The sequence below is a fragment of the Salmo salar genome, chromosome ssa27 (assembly GCF_905237065.1).
Source record: "Salmo salar chromosome ssa27, Ssal_v3.1, whole genome shotgun sequence".
In the NCBI taxonomy this organism is placed as follows: Eukaryota; Metazoa; Chordata; class Actinopteri; order Salmoniformes; family Salmonidae; genus Salmo; species Salmo salar.
In genome coordinates this window covers 40,805,256-40,832,203 of record NC_059468.1, presented here as the reverse complement: position 1 = coordinate 40,832,203, position 26,948 = coordinate 40,805,256, and the positions used below count along the sequence as shown (strand labels likewise).

General features: G+C 40.9%; 1 protein-coding gene across 1 annotated transcript in view; it reads right to left on the bottom strand.

The window, feature by feature from the left end:
* Positions 1-24,888: 24,888 nt before the first annotated feature.
* The window catches only part of sync (syncoilin, intermediate filament protein), a 13,299-nt gene continuing 11,239 nt past the window's right edge, over positions 24,889-26,948 (bottom strand). Inside the window, exons 4-6 of the mRNA XM_014178777.2 lie at positions 26,650-26,857; positions 26,325-26,449; positions 24,889-26,140 (exon numbers count right to left, since the gene is read on the bottom strand). Of these exons, the coding sequence (XP_014034252.2) occupies positions 26,083-26,140; positions 26,325-26,449; positions 26,650-26,857 (391 nt within the window). The 3' untranslated portion in view covers positions 24,889-26,082. The remainder of the gene's footprint in view (positions 26,141-26,324; positions 26,450-26,649; positions 26,858-26,948) is intronic.

Here is a 26,948-nt window from a genome sequence, read left to right as displayed (position 1 = left end):
ACGGGACGTTTCCAAGTGGTCCTAATCCTTATTCATAGCTGCATTCTTTTTAGCTTCCTGTTCCACATTTTTTTCCATCTTTTTTTAGCTTTTAGGTATCTTTTATGCTAAAGCGATGAAATGAAAGTGATGAAATCTGTTTACAATGTAATGTAGCGTGCTCGGTGTGTTTAGTCTCTGAACCATGTAGCAATAGTTTGCCATTACTCGTAAAAAGGTTCCAGGCCTTGCTTTATCCCACCCAAGTCAACTGCATATCCCTGGAAAGCTTATCTCATTGGCTACAAGACTGTCAATGTGCCATTTTAATGGATATCTACAGCTCGTAAGCAGGCAGCGTCATAGATTTGATGTGCGAAGGTATAGTCACTTCGTAGACATTCGATGTTGCCATTAAGTCGTAGATCATCAGATAACAATGGCAATAGACTAGATTTACCCCCCCCCCCATGTAGCTATAACTCAAACACAGAGCAAATTGAAGCTTACCTTGTAAGATGTTTTCTGTTTAGTGAAAACATTGTGAAAAAATAAACATTTTGACTCTCGGGGCTGGTGATCAATAACGGTAGGTCACAGGCAGACAAATAAGATATCCTCATGATCTGTGGTCCCGGCTTACGGTGTGTATCAACATATTCCGTGTTTATTTCGTTTATGCTTCACAATGCTAAACGGAATGTAGGTAGCAGCCATCTTGAAATTAGGTCATCTGCTCGGCCTGCCCTTATAAATTTGTATGCCCATATATGGTACTAATTCACACCAAAGATTTGAAGGCACCGATCAATAGCCAAGACACTCAGCTTTCCTCAGACACCCTGCTTTTGCAAATAGGGGCTACCATTCTCATACCGGACATCTGTGCCTTGAAAGTAGACATCCGGGCCAATAAAGTAAACAACTGGGCCTTTAACTAGACATCTGGGGCTTTAACTAGACATCTGGGCCTCTAAAGTAGACATCTGGGATTTAAAGTAGACATCCGGGCCTTTAAAGTAGACATCCGGGCCTTTAAAGTAGACATCTGGGCCTTTAAAGTAGAAATCTGGGACTTTAATGTAGACATCTCGTCCTTTAAAAGTACACTTGATTTTCAAAATGTTGCATTCTACTAAACTCTTTTTCCACATCCACAAACGGCTTAAGGCTGGCCTCTGGACGTGGATTAGGTAAGTGCTTCCATTCAGGGACTGTACACACTCACACGTGTACACACACACTCACACACATGAACTACCATATAAACTACTATATAAACTACCATATACACTAGCATATAAACTGCCATATAAACTGCCATATAAACTGCTATATAAACTGCTATATAAACTAGCATATAAACTGCCATATAAACTAGCATATAAACTAGCATATAAACTAGCATATAAACTACCATATAAACTACCATATAAACTACCATATAAACTAGCATATAAACTAGCATATTGTAACGGTCGTCGTGGTGGATGGACCAAGGCGCAGCGGGTTGAGTGCTCATATTAACTTTATTAGAACACTTATAAACAAAACAAGAAAACACGAACGGACGACAAACAGTCTTGCAGGCACCACACACAGCTATGCTAAGAACAACCTCCCACACATCCCATGACAAACACATTCCTCTTTATAGGACCTTCAATCAGAGGCAACGATAGACAGCTGCCTCCAATTGAAGGCCCCAACCCCAATTACCTAAACATAGAAATAGAAATGACTAGACAGAACATAGAAATACACTAACATAGAACAATGACAAAAACCCCGGAATACATAAACCAAACACCCCTCTACATACACACACACACACCCCGAACCATATAAAACAAATACCCCCTGCCACGTCCTGACCAAACTATAATAACAAATAACCCCTTTACTGGTCAGGACGTGACACATATAAACTAGCATATAAACTACTATATAAACTACTATATAAACTACCATATAAACTAGCATATAAACTAGCATATAAACTACCATATAAACTACTATATAAACTCCTATGTAAACTACCATATCAACTACTATATAAACTACTATATAAACTACTGTATAAACAACCGTATAAACTACTACATAAACTACTACATAAACTACTATATAAACTACCATATAAACTACCATATAAACTAGCATATAAACTGCTATATAAACTACTATATAAACTAGCATATAAACTACTATATAAACTACCGTATAAACTACTGTATAAACTACTATATAAACTACCATATCAACTACTATATAAACTACTATATAAACTAGCATATAAACTACTATATAAACTACCATATAAACTACTATATAAACTACTATATAAACTACCATATCAACTACTATATAAACTACTATATAAACTACCATATAAACTACTATATAAACTACTATATAAACTACTGTATAAACAACCGTATAAACTACTACATAAACTACTACATAAACTACCATATAAACTACCATATAAACTGCTATATAAACTACTATATAAACTAGCATATAAACTACTATATAAACTACCGTATAAACTACTGTATAAACTACTATATAAACTACCATATCAACTACTATATAAACTACTATATAAACTACTATATAAACTACCATATAAACTACTATATAAACTACTATATAAACTACCATATCAACTACTATATAAACTACTATATAAACTACCATATCAACTACTATATGAACTACCATATCAACTACTGTATAAACAACCGTATAAACTACTACATAAACTACTACATAAACTACTATATAAACTACCATATAAACTACCATATAAACTAGCATATAAACTAGCATATAAACTACCATATAAACTACCATATAAACTAGCATATAAACTACCATATAAACTACCATGTAAACTACCATGTTAAACTACCATGTTAAACTACTATATAAACTACTATATAAACTACCATATAAACTACCATATAAACTACTATATAAACTACCATATAAACTACCATGTAAACTACCATGTAAACTTACTGCTAAAACATTTACCAATTTCTCCAAATCACTATTCTTGTTCTATTGATGGAAGAAGGCAGAATCACTCAATTAAAAAAAGTTGTTAATGTTTAAATCTATAATCATTAGCAAGTGACAAATGCCTATTGTACAGCGCCCTGTGGGTCTCTGAAGCACAGCCGGATGTGATACAGCCTGGATTCAAACCAGGCCGTGTAGTGGCGCCTCTTGCACTGAAATGCAGTGCCTTAGACCGCTGCGCCACAGCAGTAGCAGGGATTATATAGCACAGAGTCAATAACATTCGTGGAGATGCATGTTAAACGTATTACTGGGCCTGGTTCATAGTGGTCGGGGTCAGCGCTGTGCTAATTCACTTTACTGACTCTGGATACACACACAGAGAGATCTAGTTCTGCTGCTCCTCTCCGTCCTGTACGTGATGTGTGGAAAAGGGTGAGGTAGGTGAGAGAGAGAGAGAGAGAGACAGAGAGAGAGACACAGAGAGAGAGACACAGAGAGAGAGACACAGAGAGAGAGACACAGAGAGAGAGACACAGAGAGAGACAGAGAGAGAGAGAGACACAGAGAGAGAGACAGAGAGAGAGAGAGACACAGAGAGAGAGACAGAGAGAGACACAGAGAGAGAGAGAGAGAGAGAGAGACAGAGAGAGACACAGAGAGAGAGAGACACAGAGAGAGACACAGAGAGAGAGAGACACAGAGAGAGAGAGAGACAGAGAGAGAGACACAGAGAGAGAGACAGAGAGAGACAGAGAGAGAGAGAGAGACAGCGACAGAGACTAGTCCATCGAAGATATTGAATTAGAGGAATAGGCTGTCTCTGCCCAAGTTGTTGTTCCCTGCAAAAGGGCATCTGCTTGAGATGGATGGATGGATGGATGGATGGATGGATGGATGGATGTGTGTCGTTTCTCCCTCCCTCTCTTTTATCCTCCCTGCATGCACTTCCCTTCTCCTCTCCTCCTCTCCAAGCTAATACATAAATAATTCACGAACATTACTAAATCTATAACAAGAATATTCATCTGTACAACTGTACTAGGCTGTTTAGCCAACAATTCCAGAAACATGAATATTCATCTGTAAAACTGTACTAGGCTGTTTAGCCAACAATTCCAGAAACATGAATATTCATCTGTACAACTGTACTAGGCTGTTTAGCCAACAATTCCAGAAACATGAATATTAATCTGTAAAACTGTACTAGGCTGTTTAGCCAACAATCCCAGAAATATGAATATTCATTGCATGGTCTCTTGTATCCCTAACAAATAGCCAGACTTAATCAGATATTTCCACTCCAGAAGACTGATGTAGTAAACCTATTGCATCCCAAATGGCCCTCTATTCCCTTTAGAGTGCACTAATTTCCACTAGGGCCCATAGGATTCGGGTCAAAAGTAGTGCACAATAGATATATATATATATAATATATATATATAGGGAATAGGGTGCAATTTGGGATGTACACTCAAATTGAGTCAGTTTATGTGATTTATTCAGCACGCATCTGGCTGTGTGGAGATGTTGATCAGTCCAATGTTAAACGATAAAGGGTTAAAGGTTAAAGGTTGAGTCTATTTATTAAAGGGTTAGGGTTAAAGGTTAAAGGTTGAGTCTATTTATTAAAGGGTTAGGGTTAAAGGTTAAAGGTTGGGTCTATTTATTAAAGGATGGCTGTTAAACATAACACGCACACACACACACACAACACAACACAACACACACCCCACACACAACATAACACACACACAACACAAACGCAACATAACACACACACACACACACACACACACACACACATAACACACACACACACAACATAATACACACACACAACACACACACACAACATAACACACACTTAACATAACACACACACACAACATAATACACACACACACACACAACATAATACACACACACAACACACACACACAACATAACACACACTTAACATAACACACACACACAACATAATACACACACACACAACATAACACACACATTTGGTACCTTCCGTGTATTGATTCTCAGGATATTGATTTGGAGTTATTTATTTACACATGTAATTTATTAACCGTATGTGTGTATTCTGGTAAAGACGGGTAGTGGAAAACGGGGCCAATTTTCTGTTTCAATGTATTTACTCTCCCAGATGTCAGCAATGTTTATCCTTTTAAAGGGGATCAGTGATGTGAAACAGTAACACACACACACACACACACACACACACACCACACACACACACATTGAAACAACATAAACACACACACACACACACACATTGAAACATAACACACACACACACATTGAAACATAAACACACACACATTACAGTTTTTCTCGATTGTTTACACACTTTTTCAGAAAGCATGCCTCAAATTCTCAGAACTCTACACACAAATCAAAAAACACACACACACAATGGGCAAAACCCCTCAATTCTCCAGCAAAATGAAACTTTACATTCAAAACAATGTTATTTCTTATCAAAATGGTATTTTGTTTTCAAATGACACACACACAAACCATCATATGAATAGACATTTATAAGAACCAGTTGAACACTGATGTGCTCAATGTAAAACACTATGATGAATGGAAAACACTTCTTCTCCATTCATCATAATGACTTAGGCCTTTTTTGGTTCAGTGTTGCCATCACTACAGACAGTACATTACATAAGTGTGTTGTAAAATATTTGAGAATATTGTTTTTATACTCAGAACACACAAATACACTGTAACAAATATATTAAATTTTTCCCCACAAAAACAATGTACACAGTGTACATCCCATTCCAAACCAACACAAAGTTGCACATACAGTGGTCTACATACAAAACAGAAGAATTTAATGTATACAGTTACAGTAAAAAAATTAAAAAAATAAACTATGCTGCATCCTTTCTTCTGTTGCGGTCTGGTCACAGCACCTCATCCACATCACAAGCAATGTTTTCCCTGGCCAAGCAGCGGGGGAAATATCGCCTAGCATGGCGATTCCAGCCATGAAAAGCATCAGCTGCTATATCTCCACATGCGTCTTCCATAGCTTGGAGAAGAGGTATACGCGTTGGTGGATTTCGGTCATACACTTTCCATCTCCAGGCAGAAAAAGAATTCCTCAATAGGATGTAGGAATGGAGAATATGGAGGGAGATCAACAACTAAAGAGCGTGGGTGGGGCAGTGAACCAGTTACGAACCAGAGCAGCCCTGTGGAAACTTACCTTGTCCCAAATGACAACGTACCTGAGCTGCTCTGGGCCATCTACCTGATCTGGTGGAAGGAGCGTGTTGTGTAGGGTGTCCAGGAATGTGATCAGATGGGCGGTGTTGTAGGGGCCAAGGGTAGCATGGTGATGGATGACGCCGTGGTGGGTAATCGCTGCACACATTGTGATGTTCCCTCCGCGCTGGCCAGGGACTTGAACAATGGAAACGCTGGCCGATGATATTCCTTCCCCTCTTTCGTCTTTTTGTGAGGTTGAATCCAACCTCATCGATGAAGATGTACTGGTGCTCCACTGCAGCCACCTCTAACTCAAGGACTCTCTGAAACACACATGACAATATCAGAAATAGGACATGGAGTGGTCACTATTGTGAAGCCCAATCATTATGATTACAAATCATGAAATATGTATAATTTATACAGTGTTGAGAGTATGCATCAATGGTGGGATTGTATAGGACTCACTTGCACATAGTTATATCACAATTCTTAGACTCTTTCTGAATTGCGTTGAAATGGCACCGTGTAGACCCGCTTCGTCCTGAGATTATTTCTGCGCAAGACACGGACCAGTGTTGATAAGCTCACCCTATCAATATTTTGAAATATCTCATTGTTTTCTATTATTTTTCTTTTGTATTTGCCGTAATGTTATGGCGTTATTTTCTAGGACCATGTTGATGATTTCAGTTTCCTGTTCAGGAGACAGAACACGTTCTCGACCACCTTGTGTTGGTAATCTTTCAGTTCTGCCAAACAAATAGTAAAATACTGTAAATACAAAAGTAGGAATACATTTCCCAAATACTTGAAACATACTTTATTTTTACAGTCCTACAGAACAGTCCACAAGGCAATACTGTACTACTGTACTCATTGAGTACTGTATTGATATGCAGTACTGCAATTTTCTAGTGAGAGTAGATTTTCTTACCTATTCTCATTTCGGAATGTCCGGATGATGGATGCTACAGTGTACCTGCTCAAATTTGGCTGTACTCTTTACCCAGCATCCCTCATTGTTAGACCATGGTTGACCACATGATCAACCAAAGTGGCTCGGATCTCATCAGAGATTACGGTCCTTGGCCTTCCTCGTCCTCGGCCTTCCCCGTCCTCCTCCTCTTACTTTCACTCCTCTGGCTCTGCCTCTGTTTCCAATGTTGGCATCCATTGCTCCAAAACAGAAGAGCTCACCTGTTGCCCTTTTATGCTAAAGCTCTGATTGCTAATTGTAAAACTGTGTGACGGGTGTTTGCCCGTGTGATGAGTCAGTGTGCATATTTGAATGGCAGTGTGTTCATTGTGAAAACAAGAGATTTTCTGCATGAAAATTGCACCAAATGCAAAGAATTGTGTGTAGTGTTTTGAAAAAAAGTGTGTTTTTAGAACTGCAATTTGAGTGTAAAGCAGGAATTGTGCTTGTAGTTTAGCAGAATTGGTTCAGGGGGTTGGTGCACGAGTTACATGTTGTGGTCATTGTGTCTCAAGTACAAGTATTTGTGTGTAAACAATTGAGAAAAACTGTAAAAACACACACACACACACACACACACATTAAAACAACAAACACACACAAGGACCTCTCCAGCCCCAGCTTAGTTCCACCTATGCTACATTGGCATCTATGGAGGTAAATCATTGACATAATGATTTAAACATGTAGAATAGATCTGTAGTTTTAAACACATTATCAAACGTGTAACTTATGGAGTTGTGAATATGAAGGGGGAAAAAAAACACATTTGTGGTTCAAATCGAATCAAATTGTATTTGTCACATGCGCCGAATACAACAGGTGTAGACTTTACATTGAAACTCTTACTTAAGAGCCCTTTCAGAACGCAGAGTTATCAATTAAGAACAATTAGCTCAATTAAAAAAAGGGAAATAGTAGCACAATAAAATAACAATAGCATGGCAATAAACAAGGCATACCAGTACTGAGTCAATGTGCAGGGATACCAGGAAGTGGAGGTAATAAGGAGTACCAGTACTGAGTCAATGTGCAGGGATACCAGGAAGTGGAGGTAATAAGGAGTACCAGTACTGAGTCAATGTGCAGGGATACCAGGAAGTGGAGGTAATAAGGAGTACCAGTACTGAGTCAATGTGTAGGGATACCAGGAAGTGGAGGTAATAAGGAGTACCAGTACTGAGTCAATGTGCAGGGATACCAGGAAGGGGAGGTAATAAGGAGTACCAGTACTGAGTCAATGTGCAGGGATACCAGGAAGTGGAGGTAATAAGGAGTACCAGTACTGAGTCAATGTGTAGGGATACCAGGAAGTGGAGGTGCTAAGGAGTACCAGTACTGAGTCAATGTGTAGGGATACCAAGAAGTGGAGGTGATAAGGAGAATATAAGGAGTACCAGTACTGAGTCAATGCGTAGGGATACCAGGAAGTGGAGGAGATAAGGAGAATATAAGGAGTACCAGTACTGAGTCAATATGCAGGGGTACCAGGTAGTTGAGGTAATAAGTTCAGGTACAGAGCCTTCAGAAAATATTCACACCCTTGTGAGATTTTCCACATTTTTCTTGTGTTACAGCCTGAATGTAAAATGGATTGAAGTTAGATTTTGTGTCACTGATCTACACACAATACACCATAATGACATCACAATACCCCATAATGACATCACAATACCCCATAATGTCAAAGAGGAATTATGTTTTTAGAAATGTTTATAAATTAATTAAAAATTCAAAAGCTGAAATGTCACGAGTTAAAGTATTCAAACAATTTTTGTTATATAGTATTATGTGTAGGTTGTTCAAACAAAAAAAGTAACATTTTAATCCATTTGAACTCCATTCAGGCTGTAACACAACAAAATGTGTAAAAAGTCATGGGGTGTGAATACTTTCTGAAGGCAGTGTAAGGGGTAAAATTGACTAGGCAATCAGGATAGAGACGCAGAGTAGCAGCAGCATATGTGTAGTGTGTATATATATAAATAAAAGAGAGAGAGAGAGAGAGAGAGAGAGAGAGAGAGAGAGAGAGAGTATGTAGTGTACGTGCGCGCGTGTCTGAGTGTTCATAGAATCAGTGCAAAAATGTAAAAAAGGAGGTCAATGCAAACTATCTGGGTAGCCATTTGATTCACTTTTCAGCAGTCTGATGGCTTATGGGTAGAAGCTGTCAGGAGCTTTTTGGTCCTAGACTTGGCGCTCCGGTACTGCTTGCTGTGTGGTAACAGAGAAAAGTCTATGACTAGGGTGGTTGGAGTCTTTGACAATTTTTAAGGCCTTCCTCTGACACTGCCTGGTATAGAGGTCCTGGATGGCAGGAAGCTTGGCCCCAGTGATGTACTGGGCCGTGTGCACTACCCTCTGTAGTGCCTTGTGGTCAGATGCCAAGCAGTTGCCATACCAAGCGTTGATTCAGTAAGTGAAGACGCTAACAGTGGTGCAGCTGTAGAACTGTTTGAGGATCCCGAGGGCCGATGCCAAATCTTTTCAGCCTCCTGAGGGGGAATAGGCTTTGTCGTGCCCTCTTCACGACTGTCTTGGTGTGTTTGGAGCATGATAGTTTGTTGGTGATGTGGACACCAAGGAACTTGAAGCTCTCGACCCGCTCCACTACAGCCCCGTCGATGAGAATGGGGGCGTGCTCAGTCCTCCGTTTCCTGTAGTCCACGATGATCTCCTTTGTCTTATGTTGAGGGAGAGGTTTTTGTCCTGGAACCACACCGCCAGGTCTCTGACCTCCTCCCTCCTCTTATCGTCGACCAGGCATACCACCGTCGTGTCGTCTGGGATTAAGCACGCACCCCTGAGGGGCCCCCGTGTTGAGGGTCAGCGTGGTGGACGTGTTGTTGCTTAGCCTCACCACCTGGGGGCAGCCCATCAAGAAGTCCAGAATCCAATTGCAGAGGGAGATGTTCAGTCCTAGGGTTCTTAGCTTAGTGATGAGCTTGGAAGCCACTAACGCTGAGTTGTAGTCAAAGAACAGCATTCTCAGGTAGGGGTTCCTTTAGTCCTGGTGGGAAAGGGCAGTGTGGAGTGCAATATAGATTATGTCATCTGTGGATCTGTTGGGGCGGTATGGAAATTGGACTAGGTCTAGGGTTTCTGGGATGATGGTGTTGATGTGAGCCATGACCAGCCTTTCACAGCATTTCATGGCTAATAATATGACTGCTATGCTGCGGTAGTCATTTACACAGGTTACCTTGGTGTTCTTGGGCACAGGAACTATGGGGTCTGCTTGAAACATGTAGGCATTACAGACTGGGTCAGGGAGAGACTGAAATTGTCAGTGAAGACACTTGCCAGCTGGTCAGCGTATGCTCTGAGTATGCGTCCTGGTAATCCGTCTGGCCCTGCGGCCTTGTAAATTCTGACCTGTTTAAAGGAGTGTGATCACACAGTTGTCTGGAATAGCTGGTGCTCTCATGTATGGTTCAGTGTTGCTTGCCTCGAAGTGAGCATAGAAGGCATTTAAGCTCTTCTGATAGGCTCGAGTCATAGGACAGCTCCCGGCTACTAATTGAAAAATATTTGTAGACGTACAAGTAGCAATTTTCTAGCAAGGCGATAGAGAGCTCTGGGAGGTGGGAATCAGATGAGGTTTTCAACTGAGACTGTTTGTGCATGTAACTAACATGTTCCACCAAAGAAGCCCAGCCGTTAGCTGTCATGGCGTGTAAAATGTATAAAAGTGACTGCCTTTGAAAACGGCATCTATATGAGTCAGAAAAACAGTTATTCTAGTGTCAAAATTGACTAAAAAGTGTAAATCTGGAAAATGTTTGGTCAAAGTCAGTCTCGTCTAAAAAAAAATGGAGTTTGGAACGTTTGTCCGTCACAATGGGTAAATGAAGGTTGGGTTTTGATTTGACGATGTTCATTTTCACACTCGCATGGTGTGAACAGCTGAGGTTATTGCTCTATATCCATAGACAGTGAGACAGACCTGCACAGCAGTTTTGACACTGTTTTCATAAGACATTTCATGCATTTTTTTTACTTGAGAAATACTGCACCAAACACCTTAGTAACTAAAATTGCTCAACTAAAACATCCTCAGCAAAAAAAAGTGAACATTGATTACAAATTTCTTGAGTCTTTAATTTTTTATTGAACCTGGTAATACCCATTGAGGTTAAATCAAATAAAATCAAATGTTATTTGTCACATGCACATGGTTAGCAGATGTTAATGCGAGTGTAGCGAAATGCTTGTGCTTCTAGTTCCGACCATGCAGTAATATCTAATCTAACAATTTCACAACTACCTTACACACACACACACACACACGTGTAAAGGAATGAATAAGAATATGTACATAAAAATATATGAACGAGCGATGGCCGAACGGCATAGGCAAGATGCAGTAGATGGTAGAGAGTACAGTATATACATATGAGATGAGTAATGTAAGGTATGTAAACATTATATAAAGTGGCATTGTTTATAGTGGCTAGTGATACATTTATTACATCCAGTTTTTAATTATTAAAGTGGCTAGAGATGAGTCAGTATGTTGGCAGCAGCCACTCAATGTTAGTGATGGCTGTTTAACAGTCTGATGGCCTTGAGATAGAAGCTGTTTTTCAGTCTCTCGGTCCCCAGCTTTGATGCACCTGTACTGACCTCTCCTTCCGGATCATAGCGGGGTGAACAGGCAGTGGCTCGGGTGGTTGTTGTCCTTAACCTATTTTGCGAGGACGACCTGGTAAGAATGCAAAACAGGGAAATAGCAGCATGTATATGAAACATTACTGAAAAATACTGAATAAACAAAAGATAAAAAGTCACAAGTTACAGATAAAATGATTAGAATTAACTGCAGCTAATCACAAACAGGACACAAACTCCCCTAACTGGAATATCTTTTGAAGGGGCATTATGGGAAAAAGATTGTTTTCCCCATCACAGTTCTAGCCTGAGGAACAGACAAGGACAGCAGCGACTGTGAACGAAGACTATATTGAGTGACTGATCTGGTGAGTAAAGAACAGAGATACAAAGAGAGTTGTCCCATCAATGCTTTGTACAATTGTGGCCAAATGTTTTGAGAGTGACACAAATATTCATTTTTACTAAGTCTGCTGCCTCAGTTTGTATGATGGCAATTTGCATATACTCCAGAATGTTATGAAGAGTGATCAGATGAATTGCAATTAATTGCAAAGTCCCTCTTTGCCATGCAAATGAACTTAATCCCCCAAAACATTCCCACTGCATTTCAGCCATGCCACAAAAGGACCAGCTGACATCATGTCATTGATTCTCTTGTTAACACAGGTGTGAGTGTTGACGAGGACAAGGCTGGAGATCACTCAGTCATGCTGATTGAGTTCGAATAACAGACAGGAAGCTTCAAAAGAAGGGTGGTGCTTGTAATCATAGTTCTTCTTCTGTCAACCACAGTTACCTGCAAGGAAACAAGTGCCGTCATCATTGCTTTGCACAAAAAGGGCTTCACAGGCAAAGATACTGCTGCCAGTAAAATTGCACCTAAATCAGCCATTGTTGTGAAGAAGGCTTCAGGGCGCCCAAGAAAGTCCAGCAAGCGCCAGGACCGTCTCCTAAAGTTGATTCAGCTGCAGGATCGGGGCACCACCAGTACAGAGCTTGCTCAGGAACGGCAGCAGGCAGGTGTGAGTGCATCTGCACGCACAGTGAGGCGAAGACTTTTGAAGGATGGCCTGTTGTCAAGAAGGGCAGCAAAGAAGCCACTTCTCTCCAGGAAAAACATCAGGGACAGACTGATATTCTGCAAAAGGTTCAGGGCTTGGACTGCTGACGACTGGGGTAAAGTCATTTTCTCCAATGAATCCCCTTTCCGATTGTTTGGGGCATCCTAATAAAAAGCTTGTCCGGAGAAGACAAGGTGTGCGCTACCATCAGTCCTGTGTCATGCCAACAGTAAAGCATCCTGAGACCATTCATGTGTGGGGTTGCTTCTCAGCCAAGGGAGTGGGCTCACTCACAATTTTGTCTAAGAACACAGCCATGAATAAAGAATGGTACCAACACATCCTGAGAGCAACTTCTCCCAACCATCCAGGAAAAGTTTGGTGACAAACAATGCCTTTTCCAGCATGATGGAGCACCTTGCCATAAACAAAATTGATAACTAAGTGGCTCGGAGAACAAAACATCGATATTTTGGGTCAATGGCCAGAAAACTCCCCAGACCTTAATTCCATTGAGAACTTGGTCAATCCTCAAGAGGCGGGTGGACAAACAAAAACCCACAAATTCCGACAAACTCCAAGCATTGATTATGCAAGAATGGGCTGCCATCAGTCAGGATGTGGCCCAGAAGTTAATTGACAGCATGCTAGGGCGGATTGCAGAGGTCTTGAAAAAGAAGGGTCAACACTGCAAATATTGACCCTTTGCATCAACTTCATGTAATTGTCAATTAAAGCCTTTGACTCTTGTGAAATGCTTATAATTATACTTCAGTATTCCATAGTAACATCTGACAAAAATATCTAAACACACTGAAGCAGCAAACTTTGTGGAAATGTATATTTGTGTCATTCTCAAACCTTTTGGCCACAACTGTACAGAAGTGTTCCAGTGCTTTAGCTTCCTGGTGGAGAGAGAGGTCCAATGCACCACAGCATACAGATCATAGTGATGGGTCACTGATCTAGCATTGGTGATATATCATAAAGCACCATGATACACTTTTCCAGAGTTTCAGGTACTTGCTGAGGCCTGCATATAGACAATATCACCATAATCCAACACTGATTTAAAAAAGTGCTTTGAACAAGATCCTTTCTGACTAACACTGAAAAGCAAGATTTGTTCCTAAAAATAGAAACCCAATTTCAACTTCAGTTTCTTGGTCAAGATAACAAATGTGCTGTTTAAAATTCAGCTTTTCATCTAACCAAATCCCAAGATACTTAAAGGAGGTGACCCTATCAATTTGCTGTCCTTTTATAGTTAAAATCTGCAAGTGATTCCATCTGTTAGCTTTCATAAATGTTGTTTTCTATGCATAAAGCACAGGTTTCAATTGGAAAAGCTGCCTTTGAATAACATCAAAAGCCAACTGTAGGTCCTAAAAAGCTGTTATTTTCTATGGTAGAGTAGGTCAGGGCGTGACAGGGGGGTTTATTCTATGTGTTCTATTTCTATGTTCTTAGGTTCTAGTTTTTGTATTTCTGTTGGTTTGTTTGGGATGATCTCCAATTAGAGGCAACTGGTACTTGTTGTCTCTAATTGGAGATCATACTTAAGGTGGCGTTTTTGTTCCTGGGTTTTGTGGGTGATTATTTTTGAGTAGTGTTTGTTTGTCTGTCCTCTGCGTCACGGTTTGTTGTTTTGTCTATTCAGTTATTTGATGCATTGCATAGTTCCACAGAGTAAATAAAATGTGGAACTACACACACACTTTTGACAGTCGTGACAATTAGATTCATTCTGGGGATTTTGAGAAAGTGAAATAGGCTTCTTACAGTGTCTCATGAGGGACAAACATCATGAACAAAATGTAGAATCAGTCAGGGAACAGGACTGAATTCATATTTTTTTATTTAACTAGGCAAGTCAGTTAAGAACAAATTTTGGAATTTATTGTTATTCAGAGATAGTAGGTCCAACATTGTAGTCTGATGCTAGCTACCAAAATCAATTAAGTAAAGTTATTTTGCATGCTATTTTTAAGCTAGCCAGCTTGATTCTGTATGGAGCCATAGTTAGCTAGCATAATCAGACAGTTAATCATTCACCTGCTAAGACCTAGCAACTGACATAAATCCCATGATTTATTGATCACCTAGCTATATCTGGAGTTTGTTTAGCTTTGAACATAGGCTGCATTCTGTGAATATCCACTGCCTTTTTGATTAATGTAAAACCCTGCCTATCTGAACAATTTACAATTGTCTGTCCCCCCTCTCCAGGCTGCAATCCACTCCCAGTTAGACAGGGTCTGTTCAGGCTCCGTCAGCTCCATAATGCCCTGGGGAACATCAAGAACATCCAGAACTCCCCGGCAGAAGTCTGCAATGACTGGAGGCAAAGCATCAACACCACTGTGAACCAAAAGAATGTAAATTATGCAGGGATGCAACACAGTCAGCTAGTCTCAACCGTGGAGAACCTGAAGAATACATGAGGTATATTCAGCTACACCATTAAATACCACTTTGATTGGGAACATTATTGTTGGCTTGCATTGCATTTGATGTGACACTGTACAATTACAATGCATTTGTGTATTAATATTTCTCCTCCCTTCCTGTGTGACGCCTGAGATGGAGGCAGACATGCCGTTACTGATAGACCATGCCGAAACCACCGCCAACCTGATGAACCTGGAGTGCTTAGAAGAATGACCTCACGTACGATCAGTAACGAATGGGCAGCGAGAAAAACGCACAACCTCATTTTGAAACACTTTTTGACAAGGTGCAGGGCCTGTCGGACATCTTGGACAAGCAACTGTGGATAATTCTGCAGCGTACCGTGGGCAAGGCCGGAAGCCACGGTGAGCAGTGACGTTGGTGCAATGCTTCCCGAACACATTGACAAGATTCTTCAATCTCTACCACACTGCGGTGACCATGAGGATGCAGGAACTGACTGCAGAGGACCTGACGTCCAATAAGATTGTGTCCCTCCTCACCTGGGTCATCAATTAATACTTACAAAAGTAAATCTGTACTGCCCTTTCTGTGATTCATGTAGAATCTGATATCTGAGCACTGTCACAAGCGTCGTTGTAGGTAGACCAAAACGCAGCGGGTATATTTATCATCTTATTTTATTGAAGGAAAAACACTTACACAAAACAAACGACGAAACAGTCCCGTAAGGTACACAGACTATCCAGGAAACAACCACCCACAAAACACAAGAGAAAAACTAACCCACTTAAATACGGCCTCCAATTAGAGGCAACGACAACCAGCTGCCTCTAATTGGAAGTCGTTGCCAAAACCCCAACATAGAAATATAAAACTAGATAACCACATAGAAATAGATAACATAGAACAAAAACCCCCCAAAAAACCGAAACACATAAAACAAACACACCCCTGCCACGCCCTGACCAAACTACAATAATAAACAACCCCTTTTACTGGTCAGGACATGACAGGCACCCGTCCCACTTTTCTATTATCTTAGGCTGTAAACTAACCATGTTCGCTGCTGCTGTCGTAAAAATGACAGGTTAAACAAACAAGATATTTCTGAGCTGTCTGAATTGCATGGCATCCACTGATAATATCTATAATTTATCTCTGGTTTTCTGTTAATGAGTGTGTTTCTGTATGTTTTATTTATATTCACCTTTATTTAACCAGGTAGGCCAGTTGAGAACAAGTTCTCATTTGCAACTGCGACCTGGCCAAGATAAAGCATTGCAATTCGACACATACAACAACACAGTTACACATGGAATCAATAATACAGTAGAAAAAAAAGAAAACAAAAAGTCTATATACTGTGAGTGCAAATGAGGTAAGATAAGGGAGGTAAGGCAATAAATAGGCCATGGTGTCGAAGTATGTACCGTGACAGTGTTGCTTCCGTCCCTATCCTTGCCCCAACCAGGGCTCGAACCAGAGACCCTCTGAACACACTGACAACTGGTCAACCACAAGGTGTTGTGATCTATTGCTCTTTGGCCCTTTCAGACCAAGGGAAACTACTACTTCTAGGTTTTTCAGAGCGGGTGATGTCACCGAAAGGATGCATGCAGTCTCAGCAGTCTCCACGGGGGGGGGGGTGAATGTTCACACTACATCACGTGCACCGGTTCTCTAGTTTATATATCTGCCTGTGATGTTGTGTTCCAGGATGGAGATGGTCGCATAGAGTTATTATTAGTTATTAAAGACCAACGAGGTTGCAGAAAGAACAGCTTCCACTCTCTCAGCCTTCCACAGTCCAACATCACAAAATGGCTGCACAATGGAAAAAGGGGATACCTAGTTAGTTATACCTAGTCCTCATCTGAATGTATTCAACCCAAAAATGTATCTTACGCATTTAACCCAACCAGAGAGGTGCGGAACGGGGACAGTTTGTTCGACGTCATCTGTGCCCGGGGAACAACAGCTTGTTGTTGGGAGTTAACTGACATTCTCATGGGCAGAAGGAAGCATTTGTACCTTTTTGGCTTGGGGATTCGGTGCAGCAACCTTCCAGGCCACTGGTCCAATGCTCTAACCACCAGGCTACCCGCTCTAACCACCAGGCTACCCGCTCTAACCACCAGGCTACCCGCTCCTCTGCAAACATATAGTGAGAAAGATCATCATGACTGGTTGAGTTTAAGTTAGATCAGTAGTCTAGTTATAGTTAGATCAACCAGTACATCACCATGACTAGTCTAGTTATAGTTAGATTGTGGACCACAGGAAAAGGAGGACAGAGCACGCCCCCATTCTCATTGACGGGGCTGCAGTGGAGCAAGTTGAGAGCTTCAAGTTCCTTGGTGTCCACATCACCAACAAACTATCATGGTCCAAACACACCAAGACAGTCGTGAAGACGGCACAACAAAACCTATTCCCCCTCAGGAGACTGAAAAGATTTGGCATGGATCCTTAGATCCTCAAAAGGCTCTACAGCTGCACCATCGAGAGCATCCTTACTGGTTGCATCACTGCCTGGTTTGGCAACTTCTCGGCCTCAAGGCACTACAGAGGGTAGTGCGAACGGCCCAGTACATCACTGGGGCCAAGCTTCCTGCCATCCAGGACCTCTATACAAGGCGATGTCAGAGGAAGGCCCTAAAAATTGTCAAAGACTCCAGCCACCCCAGTCATAGACTGTTCTATCTGCTACCGCACAGCAAGCAGTACCGGAGTGCCAAGTCTAGGTCCAAGAGGCTTCTAAACAGCTTCTACCCCCAAGCAATAATACTCCTGAACACCTAATCAAATGGCTACCCAGACTATTTGCATTGTGCCCCCCCCCCCCGAATTACCTCGACCAACCAATGCCTCCGCACATTCACTCTGTACCGGTACCCCCTGTATATAATTTTTTACCTATCTATTTTTTTACTTAACTTATTTTTCTTCAAACTGCATTGTTGGTTAACGGCTTGTAAAGTAAGCATTTCACTGTAAGGTCTACATCTGTTGTATTCAGCATTTCACTGTAAGGTCTACTACACCTGTTGTATTCAGCATTTCACTGTAAGGTCTACTACACCTGTTGTATTAGTGACAAAATACATTTAATTAGATTGGATTTGACCACAACTGTTCAAGGAGAGAGGAGACATATTTCTGATACATTGCTATCCTCTACTGGCCATCTAGTGCAACTACACAACACAGGTTCAGGGAGAGCTTGGTTGGTCGCTTCCAGCCAGCTGTGTTTACTAATTTCACTAGCTAGTTAGGTCGTACACGGAGTCATACGTGTAATCACTAGATTCTGAGAAACAGAATAGTATTTTTTTAAATGTTTGTAATCCGTGGAGAATCATGAAAATGTTATCCAAAGATTTTTGGAGTATACTTTTACTGCCTTCTCATCGTCTTCCTCTTGGCGTGAGCTTTTTTTTTGTATTATTCTATGATGTCATGGCTACTGTGCGATCAGTCATGGTCTGCCTAATTCTTTTATATTAAAGTAAATGCAATAAAAAAATATGTATATAAAAAAATCCCTACTGGGACAAATTCTCTGACATTGAAACTAAGGAATGTCTGTACTTTTCCCGGCAATACTTTCTCAACCCTCAGCATCACTGATAAGGTTTATCTTCTTTGACCCTCTTTCCTATTGATCAACCTTTTGGCCTCAATCACTCTGCCTCCCTTCACATGTTCTTTGATATCATCTGTGGACATAGACAATGGTAAACCAGTGATGACTCTCTCCTCTACCCAGCATAATAACCAGAGACATGACTGTTAATGTGATGACTCTCTAGTCAGATCCTTAAGAGGTTTTAAACGATTGTGGTTCCTCAATTAAAAGTTTAGAACTTACAGTATGAAGTGACTCAGTGTAACGGCTGTCTTCGTGAAGAGAGGACCAAGGCGCAGCAGGTTGCGTGCTCATCATTATATTTATTAATGTGAACACCGAAAACAACCGTTTAGCAGGCTATACACATAACAGCAGTGCTAAAGACAACTACCCACGATTAACAAACAAAAACACATCCCTATATATAGGACTCTCAATCAAAGGCAACTAGAAACACCTGCCTTCAATTGAGAGTCCAACACCCAATTACCTAACATAGAAATTACTAAACTAGAAAGAACATAGAAATACAAAAACATAGAACATAACCCATAACCCGGAAATAATAAATCAAACACCCTTCTAAACAAACCACCACCCCGAACCACATAAAACAAATACCCCCTGCCACGTCCTGACCAAACTACAATAACAAATAACCCCTATTACTGGTCAGGACGTGACACTCAGTCATTTGTGTCTTTGGATCAAAATAAATAAGTACCAACATTCTTTTTGATAGTCTTTAATAAAGAAATGTTTTGACCAAGTTAATCAGCTCATGTTGTGTGTGTTAAACTATTTGTGTTATTGTGATTACGATGAAGAATGTAAACAAAATTAAACCGATTCATAATGGATATTCAGATTCATGTTGCAAGCTTGTCATTTTTTCTATTTTTTTTTTGTAAGAATTTATAGATTTTTTTTTTAGACAATACAAAACATACACATACAAACAACAGCTACATTACACCTGCCCAGACCCACCTGGTTACGTCCTCATCTCCCGCATCACCCTCCGCCACATGGCCTCAAACTGCACCATTTTGTTTCTCTCCTTCACCCACTTTCAATAATAAATGGATAATAAAGCATTTAAAGCCTGACATTCGTCGATTTTCAGTTTTCGTTTTTTTTTCTCAAGATGATTGATGAGAAAAAGTATCGTCCAACCCATAGGGTATATCACTGCACTCTTACAGTATATGCCATGTCTTGAAATAGGCAGACAGATCAATTAAAAGTACATTTACATTGTAATACTTCGGACAGCCAACGTTCTAACTCCACCCATAACTTTTGGACTTTATAGCGTAAAGTCCAGAAGGCGTGGATTATTATAAATTAATAGAAAATTAACCAGATTTTATTTGCCTGATGCAAGACTCTAGTGCAATAGGACAGAGACCGACTTAAACATTCACACCTCCGTTAATTTACAAAAGGACATGCTAATAGCTCGGCTAGGTGTGAAAAATCCCCCCTATTTGTGCCACAGTTCAGACTACTGATAGATGCTGCGGTCAGTCAGAGTTGAGTCCTATTGTAAAGTGCAGCCTAATGGGCAAAAAAAGGACAAACCTGCAACATATTCGATGCTTAAGTACTCTAAAGCTGTACATTTGTAACTCAATATTCCCCATCATACCATCACGGCCACCTAATCATCCCCAGCTTACAATTGGCTCATTCATCCCCCTTCCTCTCCCCTGAAACTATTCCCCAGGTCTTTGCTGTAAATGAGAATGTGTTCTCAGTCAACTTACCTGGTAAAATAACGGTAAAATAAATGAAAAATGAAAAATATCACAGACCAGATTTGCCCTAACGCAAAATGCATCAACCCCTACAAATATATGACTTTATTATAATCAACATAATTCAAAACGAAATTAGCTGTAGCAACAGAGACTGCATGCTAAAGTCAATCAGAAAGAATGTGTCTTTAACCATTATAATATAACTTATTTTGAACTTAAGACAGGAATGAGCGAGTCACTCAGCCCAATTCCTACTTCTGTTGTCTATTGGAGTGTTTGTTTAATAACCTACTGATTCTGTGATCAACAATCCTCAAGCAAGGTCTTGTATACCACCCCTACCTTGTCACAACACAAATGATTGGCTCAAACGAATTAAGAAGGAAAGGAAAGTTATTCCACAAATTCACTTTTAACAAGGCACGCCTGTTAAAACCTCTTTGGGCTAGGGGGCAGTATTTTGACGTCCGGATGAAAAGCGTGCCCAAAGTAAACTGCCTGTTACTCAGGCCCAGAAGCTAGGATATGCATCTAATTGGTAGATTTGGATAGAAAATACTATAAAGTTTCTAAAACTGTTAAAATAATGTCTGTGAGTATAACAGAACTGAAAAGGCAGATGAAACCCCAAGGACAAACCATCCCCCTCAAAAAAAATCAGTCTACCACTGTTTCCAATGGCTGTCACTTTTATTATAAGGCGAAAACCTCCCAGATTGCAGTTCCTAGGGCTTCCACTAGATGTCACCAGTCTTTAGAAAGAGTTTCAGGCTTGTTTTTGGCAAAATGAGCCAGAGTTGTAGTTTTTCTAGGTGGCTCCCATTTTGGCTGTAGTGTTTCATGCACGTGGATGAGAACGCGTTCTTTGTTGTTTATCTCCAGTAAAGACAATAACGATTCTCCGTCTTAAATTCTATTGTTTATTTACGTATTAGGGTACCTGAGGTTTGATTATAAACATTGTTTGACTTGTTTGGATAAGTTTATTGGTAATGTTTGGGAGTCATTTTGTATGCATTTTGAAGGAGGGAAACCGGTGGATTAGTGTGCCAGCTAAACTGAGTTTTTATGGATATAAAGGGACTTTATCGAACAAAAGGACCATTTGTGATGTTCCTGGGACCTTTTGGAGTGCCAACAGAAGAAGATCTTCAAATGTAAGGCATTTATTATATCGCTATTTCTGACTTTTGTGGCGCACCTGCCTGGTTGAAATATGTTTATAATGCTTTTGTATGCGGGGCGCTGTCCTCAGATAATCGCATGGTGTGCTTTCGTAGGAAAGCCTTTTTGAAAACTGGCCTTCTTTAGACTAGTTGACTATCTGGAGCATCAGCATTTGTGGGTTCGATTACAGGGTCAAAATGGCCAGAAACGAATAGCTTTCTTCTGAAACTCGTCAGTCTATTCTTGTTCTGAGAAATGAAGGCTATTCCATGCGAGAAATTGCCAAGAAACTGAAGATCTCACACAACAATGTGTTCTACTCCCTACACAGAACAGCGCAAACTGTCTCTAACCAGAATAGAAAGAGGAGTGGGAGGCCCCGGTGCACAACAGAGCAAGAGGACAAGTACATTAGAGTGTCTAGTTTGAGAAACAGATGCCTCACAAGTCCTCAACTGGTAGCTTCATTAAATAGCTTCAAAACACCAGTCTCGATGTCAACAGTGAAGAGATGACTCCGGGATGCTGGCCTACACACACACACACACATACACACACACACACACACACACACACACACACACACACACACACACACACACACACACACACACACACACACACACACACACACACACACACACACACACACACACACCACTACTCTTCTACCTCTCTCTCTGTCTGTCTCTCCATCCAGGCTGAGAACATTTATAATGATGAGGAGGATCCAGAAGCAGGAGGAGACGAGGAAGTCACAACCTGAGTGAACCAATCAGGTGTGACTCCACGTGCTCTGCCTTCCTTTAGTGCTACAATATAATGACAAGATGAAACTGACTATTCACTTTGGATGTGTCCCAATAATGTCTCACTTCTCCTGAAGTGTACGCTCGTTCACTACTTCCCACAAATCTAAAAGCATTGGATTGGTGGAGCCGTGAAGGCATGGACTAGAGGGAGTTTCCACCGTGTTACTAACACCAGTCACACGTTGTGAGGAAGAGTTGGGACGTAGCCAATAACTACTATTCCCTTGAATCATAACAGATGAAGGTGTTACAGGAGCAAGATCTCTGTCTCTGTCTCTCTCTGTCTCTGTCTCTCTGTCTCTCTCTGTCTCTCTGTCTCTGTCTGTCTCTCTGTCTATGTCTGTCTGTCTGTCTCTCTCTGTCTCTGTCTGTCTGTCTCTCTCTCTCTCTCTGTCTCTCTCTCTCTCTCTCTCTGTCTGTCTCTCTCTCTCTCTGTCGCTCTCTCTCTGTCTGTCTCTCTCTGTCTCTCTCTCTCTCTCTCTCACCGTTCAATAGACCCCCTGTAACTAACCTCACATTCAATATGCCCCTTGTAACTATCCTCACAGAGTTTTCAACATTTACATTTTTTGGGTTGAAGAAGTACAGTATTTAGCGAGTCAACATGATATTGTGATGTCTGGTTTGATATTCTGGTTTTATATTCTGGTTTGAGATTGTGATGTCTGGTTTGAGATTGTGATGTCTGGTTTGAGATTGTGATGTCTGGTTTGAGATTGTGATGTCTGGTTTGAGATTGTACTGTCTGGTTTGAGATTGTGATGTCTGGTTTGAGATTGTGATGTCTGGTTTGAGATTGTGATGTCTGGTTTGAGATTGTACTGTCTGGTTTGAGATTGTGATGTCTGGTTTGAGATTGTGATGTCTGGTTTGAGATTGTGATGTCTGGTTTGAGATTGTACTGTCTGGTTTGAGATTGTGATGTCTGGTTTGAGATTGTGATGTCTGGTTTGAGATTGCGATGTCTGGTTTGAGATTGCGATGTCTGGTTTGAGATTGTGATGTCTGGTTTGAGATTGCGATGTCTGGTTTGAGATTGTGATGTCTGGTTTGAGATTGTGATGTCTGGTTTGAGATTGTGATGTCTGGTTTGAGATTGTACTGTCTGGTTTGAGATTGCGATGTCTTTGTATAACAGTATTTTCCTTGTCAATGTTACTCTCTCCTCTGTTCAGCTGTCAGTCCTTAAAGAATAAAATGTTGTTTTTTTTCCCATGAAGCTTTGACTTGGCATTCATTTGAATAAGATTTCCCATCAAGCTTGTTGACTCTAATCCACTCAGCTGATAATGCTTTCGTCTTGTCTAATACTCATGGACCATTTCCACCTGAGACTTACCCCACTCCAGCGTGTCACCAGTGTTTATGTTCATGTAAACTCGAGTGTTATATTTTAGGGGAACTGTGTTTGCCATCAGCGGTGTGACACTAACGACTTGGGAAGAGGGAATAAACTACAGATCATATCTCAGTTGCTTTCTGACAAGATATTAATCATGGAAGGTGGTTCTGTTAACCCGTGTTCAAAGTTCGCCATGGTTATGTAAATGCCAGCTGAAAAGTACCAGTACCAGTGGCCACCAAGTCAGAGCAGTTCCACTGAGACCGTAGCCCAGTGAGACACAGGTCTGTGAGTTAGGAACACACAAGGCTGAGCGTTTCTGTTTAAAACACCAGGGTGTCTCAGTTGGAAAATGTCCCTTTTAGTGTTTCGAGACCACCAATGTCCCATTTAGTGTTTCGAGACCACCAATGTCCCATTTAGTGTTTCGAGACCACCAATGTCCCATTTAATGTTTCGAGACCACCTAAGGCGAGACCGATTCAAGACCATCTAAGGCGAGACCGATTCATGACCAAGTTAATAGTAATATGGTTGCTGTCTCTGATGTCATAATTTGAATGAGCATCATTTGAAAATGTTTTAGTCACTTTGTTAATACACCGGGGAGACATACAAATGACTCATGTAATCTTATTTAATAGAGAAAGGGACTATTTTTTTTTTTTTAAACCTACCTCTTTACATGTTTGCTTTAAAAAAAAAAAACTGTCTGACGCTGGCCATAGCTTTAATAAGTGTGTAAGGTGATATCTTCCCTCTTTACTTGTGTCCCAAATGGCACACCTGTTCCCTATAAGTCCTGGTCGAAAGTAGTGCACTACACAGGGAATAGGGGGCCATTTGGAACACTAGTCCCTATATCCCCTGGGCTCAAAACTCACTCCATTAGCTTCTGTCATTTGTTTAAAACATTCCACTGTGTTGCCCTTATATGCACACCTTCCTTCTCGCTGGTTTTGGCTTTCCCAAATGGCACCCTGTTCCCTGAGTGCGCTTACTTTATGACACCGGACCATGGTCGAAAGTAGTGCACTATGTAGAGGATGTAGAGTGCAATTTTGGGACCCAAAACACTGTGTTCTGACTAATGGCAGTGAACTCATCACCAACACTCAAGATAGTTTTAGAGTTTTTAAAAGAACACAACACTTTTTTTTAATTTTTTTAAATTCATGACCGCAATGCTCTCTATAAAGAAAACAAAAATCACATTTATCTTCAAACCGTTCCAGAACCTTCCGCTCTACAGATGTGTAACAATGTCTAAATATAGAATGAAAATGATGTAGTTGAGTGTTTGGTGTTTTAATAAGACCTCTTTCCAAACCTGATTGGTAACTCATGGTTCAGCTGTCAGTGTACGAAACAGCCATCTTGCTTTTTTTCCCCTCGGGTTTTTCCCGTGATAAAATATAACATTTTCAATGTCTCTCTCTCTCTCTCTCTCTCTTATCGTTCCAGATAACTCACACATGCATCTGAAAAGTATAGAAAATGTATATTTGTAAAAAAAAAAAAAAAAGGTTATATTAGAAGTGGGTGTGTACAGAGAAAGGGCAGTTCGTCTCGTTACCTAAAACTGACTTACAGCGAGGGTACAAAACATTATGAACACCTGCTCTTTCCATGACATAAAGTGACCAGGTGGATCCAGGTGAAAGCTATGATCCCTTATTGATGTCACCTGTTAAATCCACTTCAATCAGTGTAGATGAAGGGGAGGAGACGGGTTAAAGAAGGATTTTTAAGCCTTGAGACAATTGAGACATGGATTGTGTATGTGTGACATTCAGAGGGTGAATGGACAAGACAAAATATTTAAGTGCCTTTGAACAGGGTATGGTAGTAGGTGACAGGCAAACCGGTTTGTGTGTGAAGCATTGGAGTCAACATGGGCCAGCATCCCTGTGGAACGCTTTCGAACACCTTGTAGAGTCCATGTCCCGACGGATTGAGGCTGTTCTGATGGGTGCAACGCAATATTAGGAAGGTGTTCTTAATGTTTTGTACACTCAGTGTATATTCGACTTCTATTTGTCCCAGTGGTCATGTTTCCTCCTTCACACTGGCTAAATCGTTCTTGTTATGGTCCTCGACAATGCCTCTGTAAGGAGAAAATAAAGCACCAGATCACAATCGATATTTACAATATTATTAACCGTGTTATAAGCTAGTAATGTATAACTTTAATGAACCGATTTTATATAGCCAATGCTGATATTATCTGTGGATGTGTGGTAAATTCTGGAAAGGTGGAATTAGGAGCGTGAAACGGTCAATTTTCTCACCTGTACAGGTTGAATTCTTTAGTAAGTCTGTCTCTCAGTTCTTCCATCTTTTTGGTTTTCCTTTTCTGGATTTGTAGCTCCATCTTCTGCTCTCTGCTAGTCTCCTCCAGCCTGTCCACTGTCTCCTGTAGGGAGGGAGACAAGGTTTCATAAACCTGACATTAGTGTTTATAATGTTTTGAAAGACTGGTGTTTTAATCTATGTCTGTGTGTGTGTTGGAAGTGCCTTGATTTGTTGTGAGTGTGAATCATTCTTGGACAGCCTTGTAATTTCAACTCTTGTCTACTGGACCTTATTCCATCTCTACCTTCGTCCCTCCCGTACCTTGTACTGCTCCACGTCCTCTCTCCTGTGGGTCTCCATCAGTTTGAGTCTCTCCTCCAGGCAGGCTCTCTGCAGCCCCAGCCTCTGTCCCTCCTCCCTCAGGGGCCCCCGACGGGCCCTCAGCTCCTGGGCCTGCTGCCTGGCCTTCACCAGGGCCTCTGACGTCCCATCCCTCCGTTTCAACAGGGCCAGCAGCATTGGCTCATACCTGGGGGAGGAGAAGAGATGATAATGCATTTCACTGCATCTACCAAAACATATGCGAATGTATGTACGTGATCAAATCAAATGGTATTTGT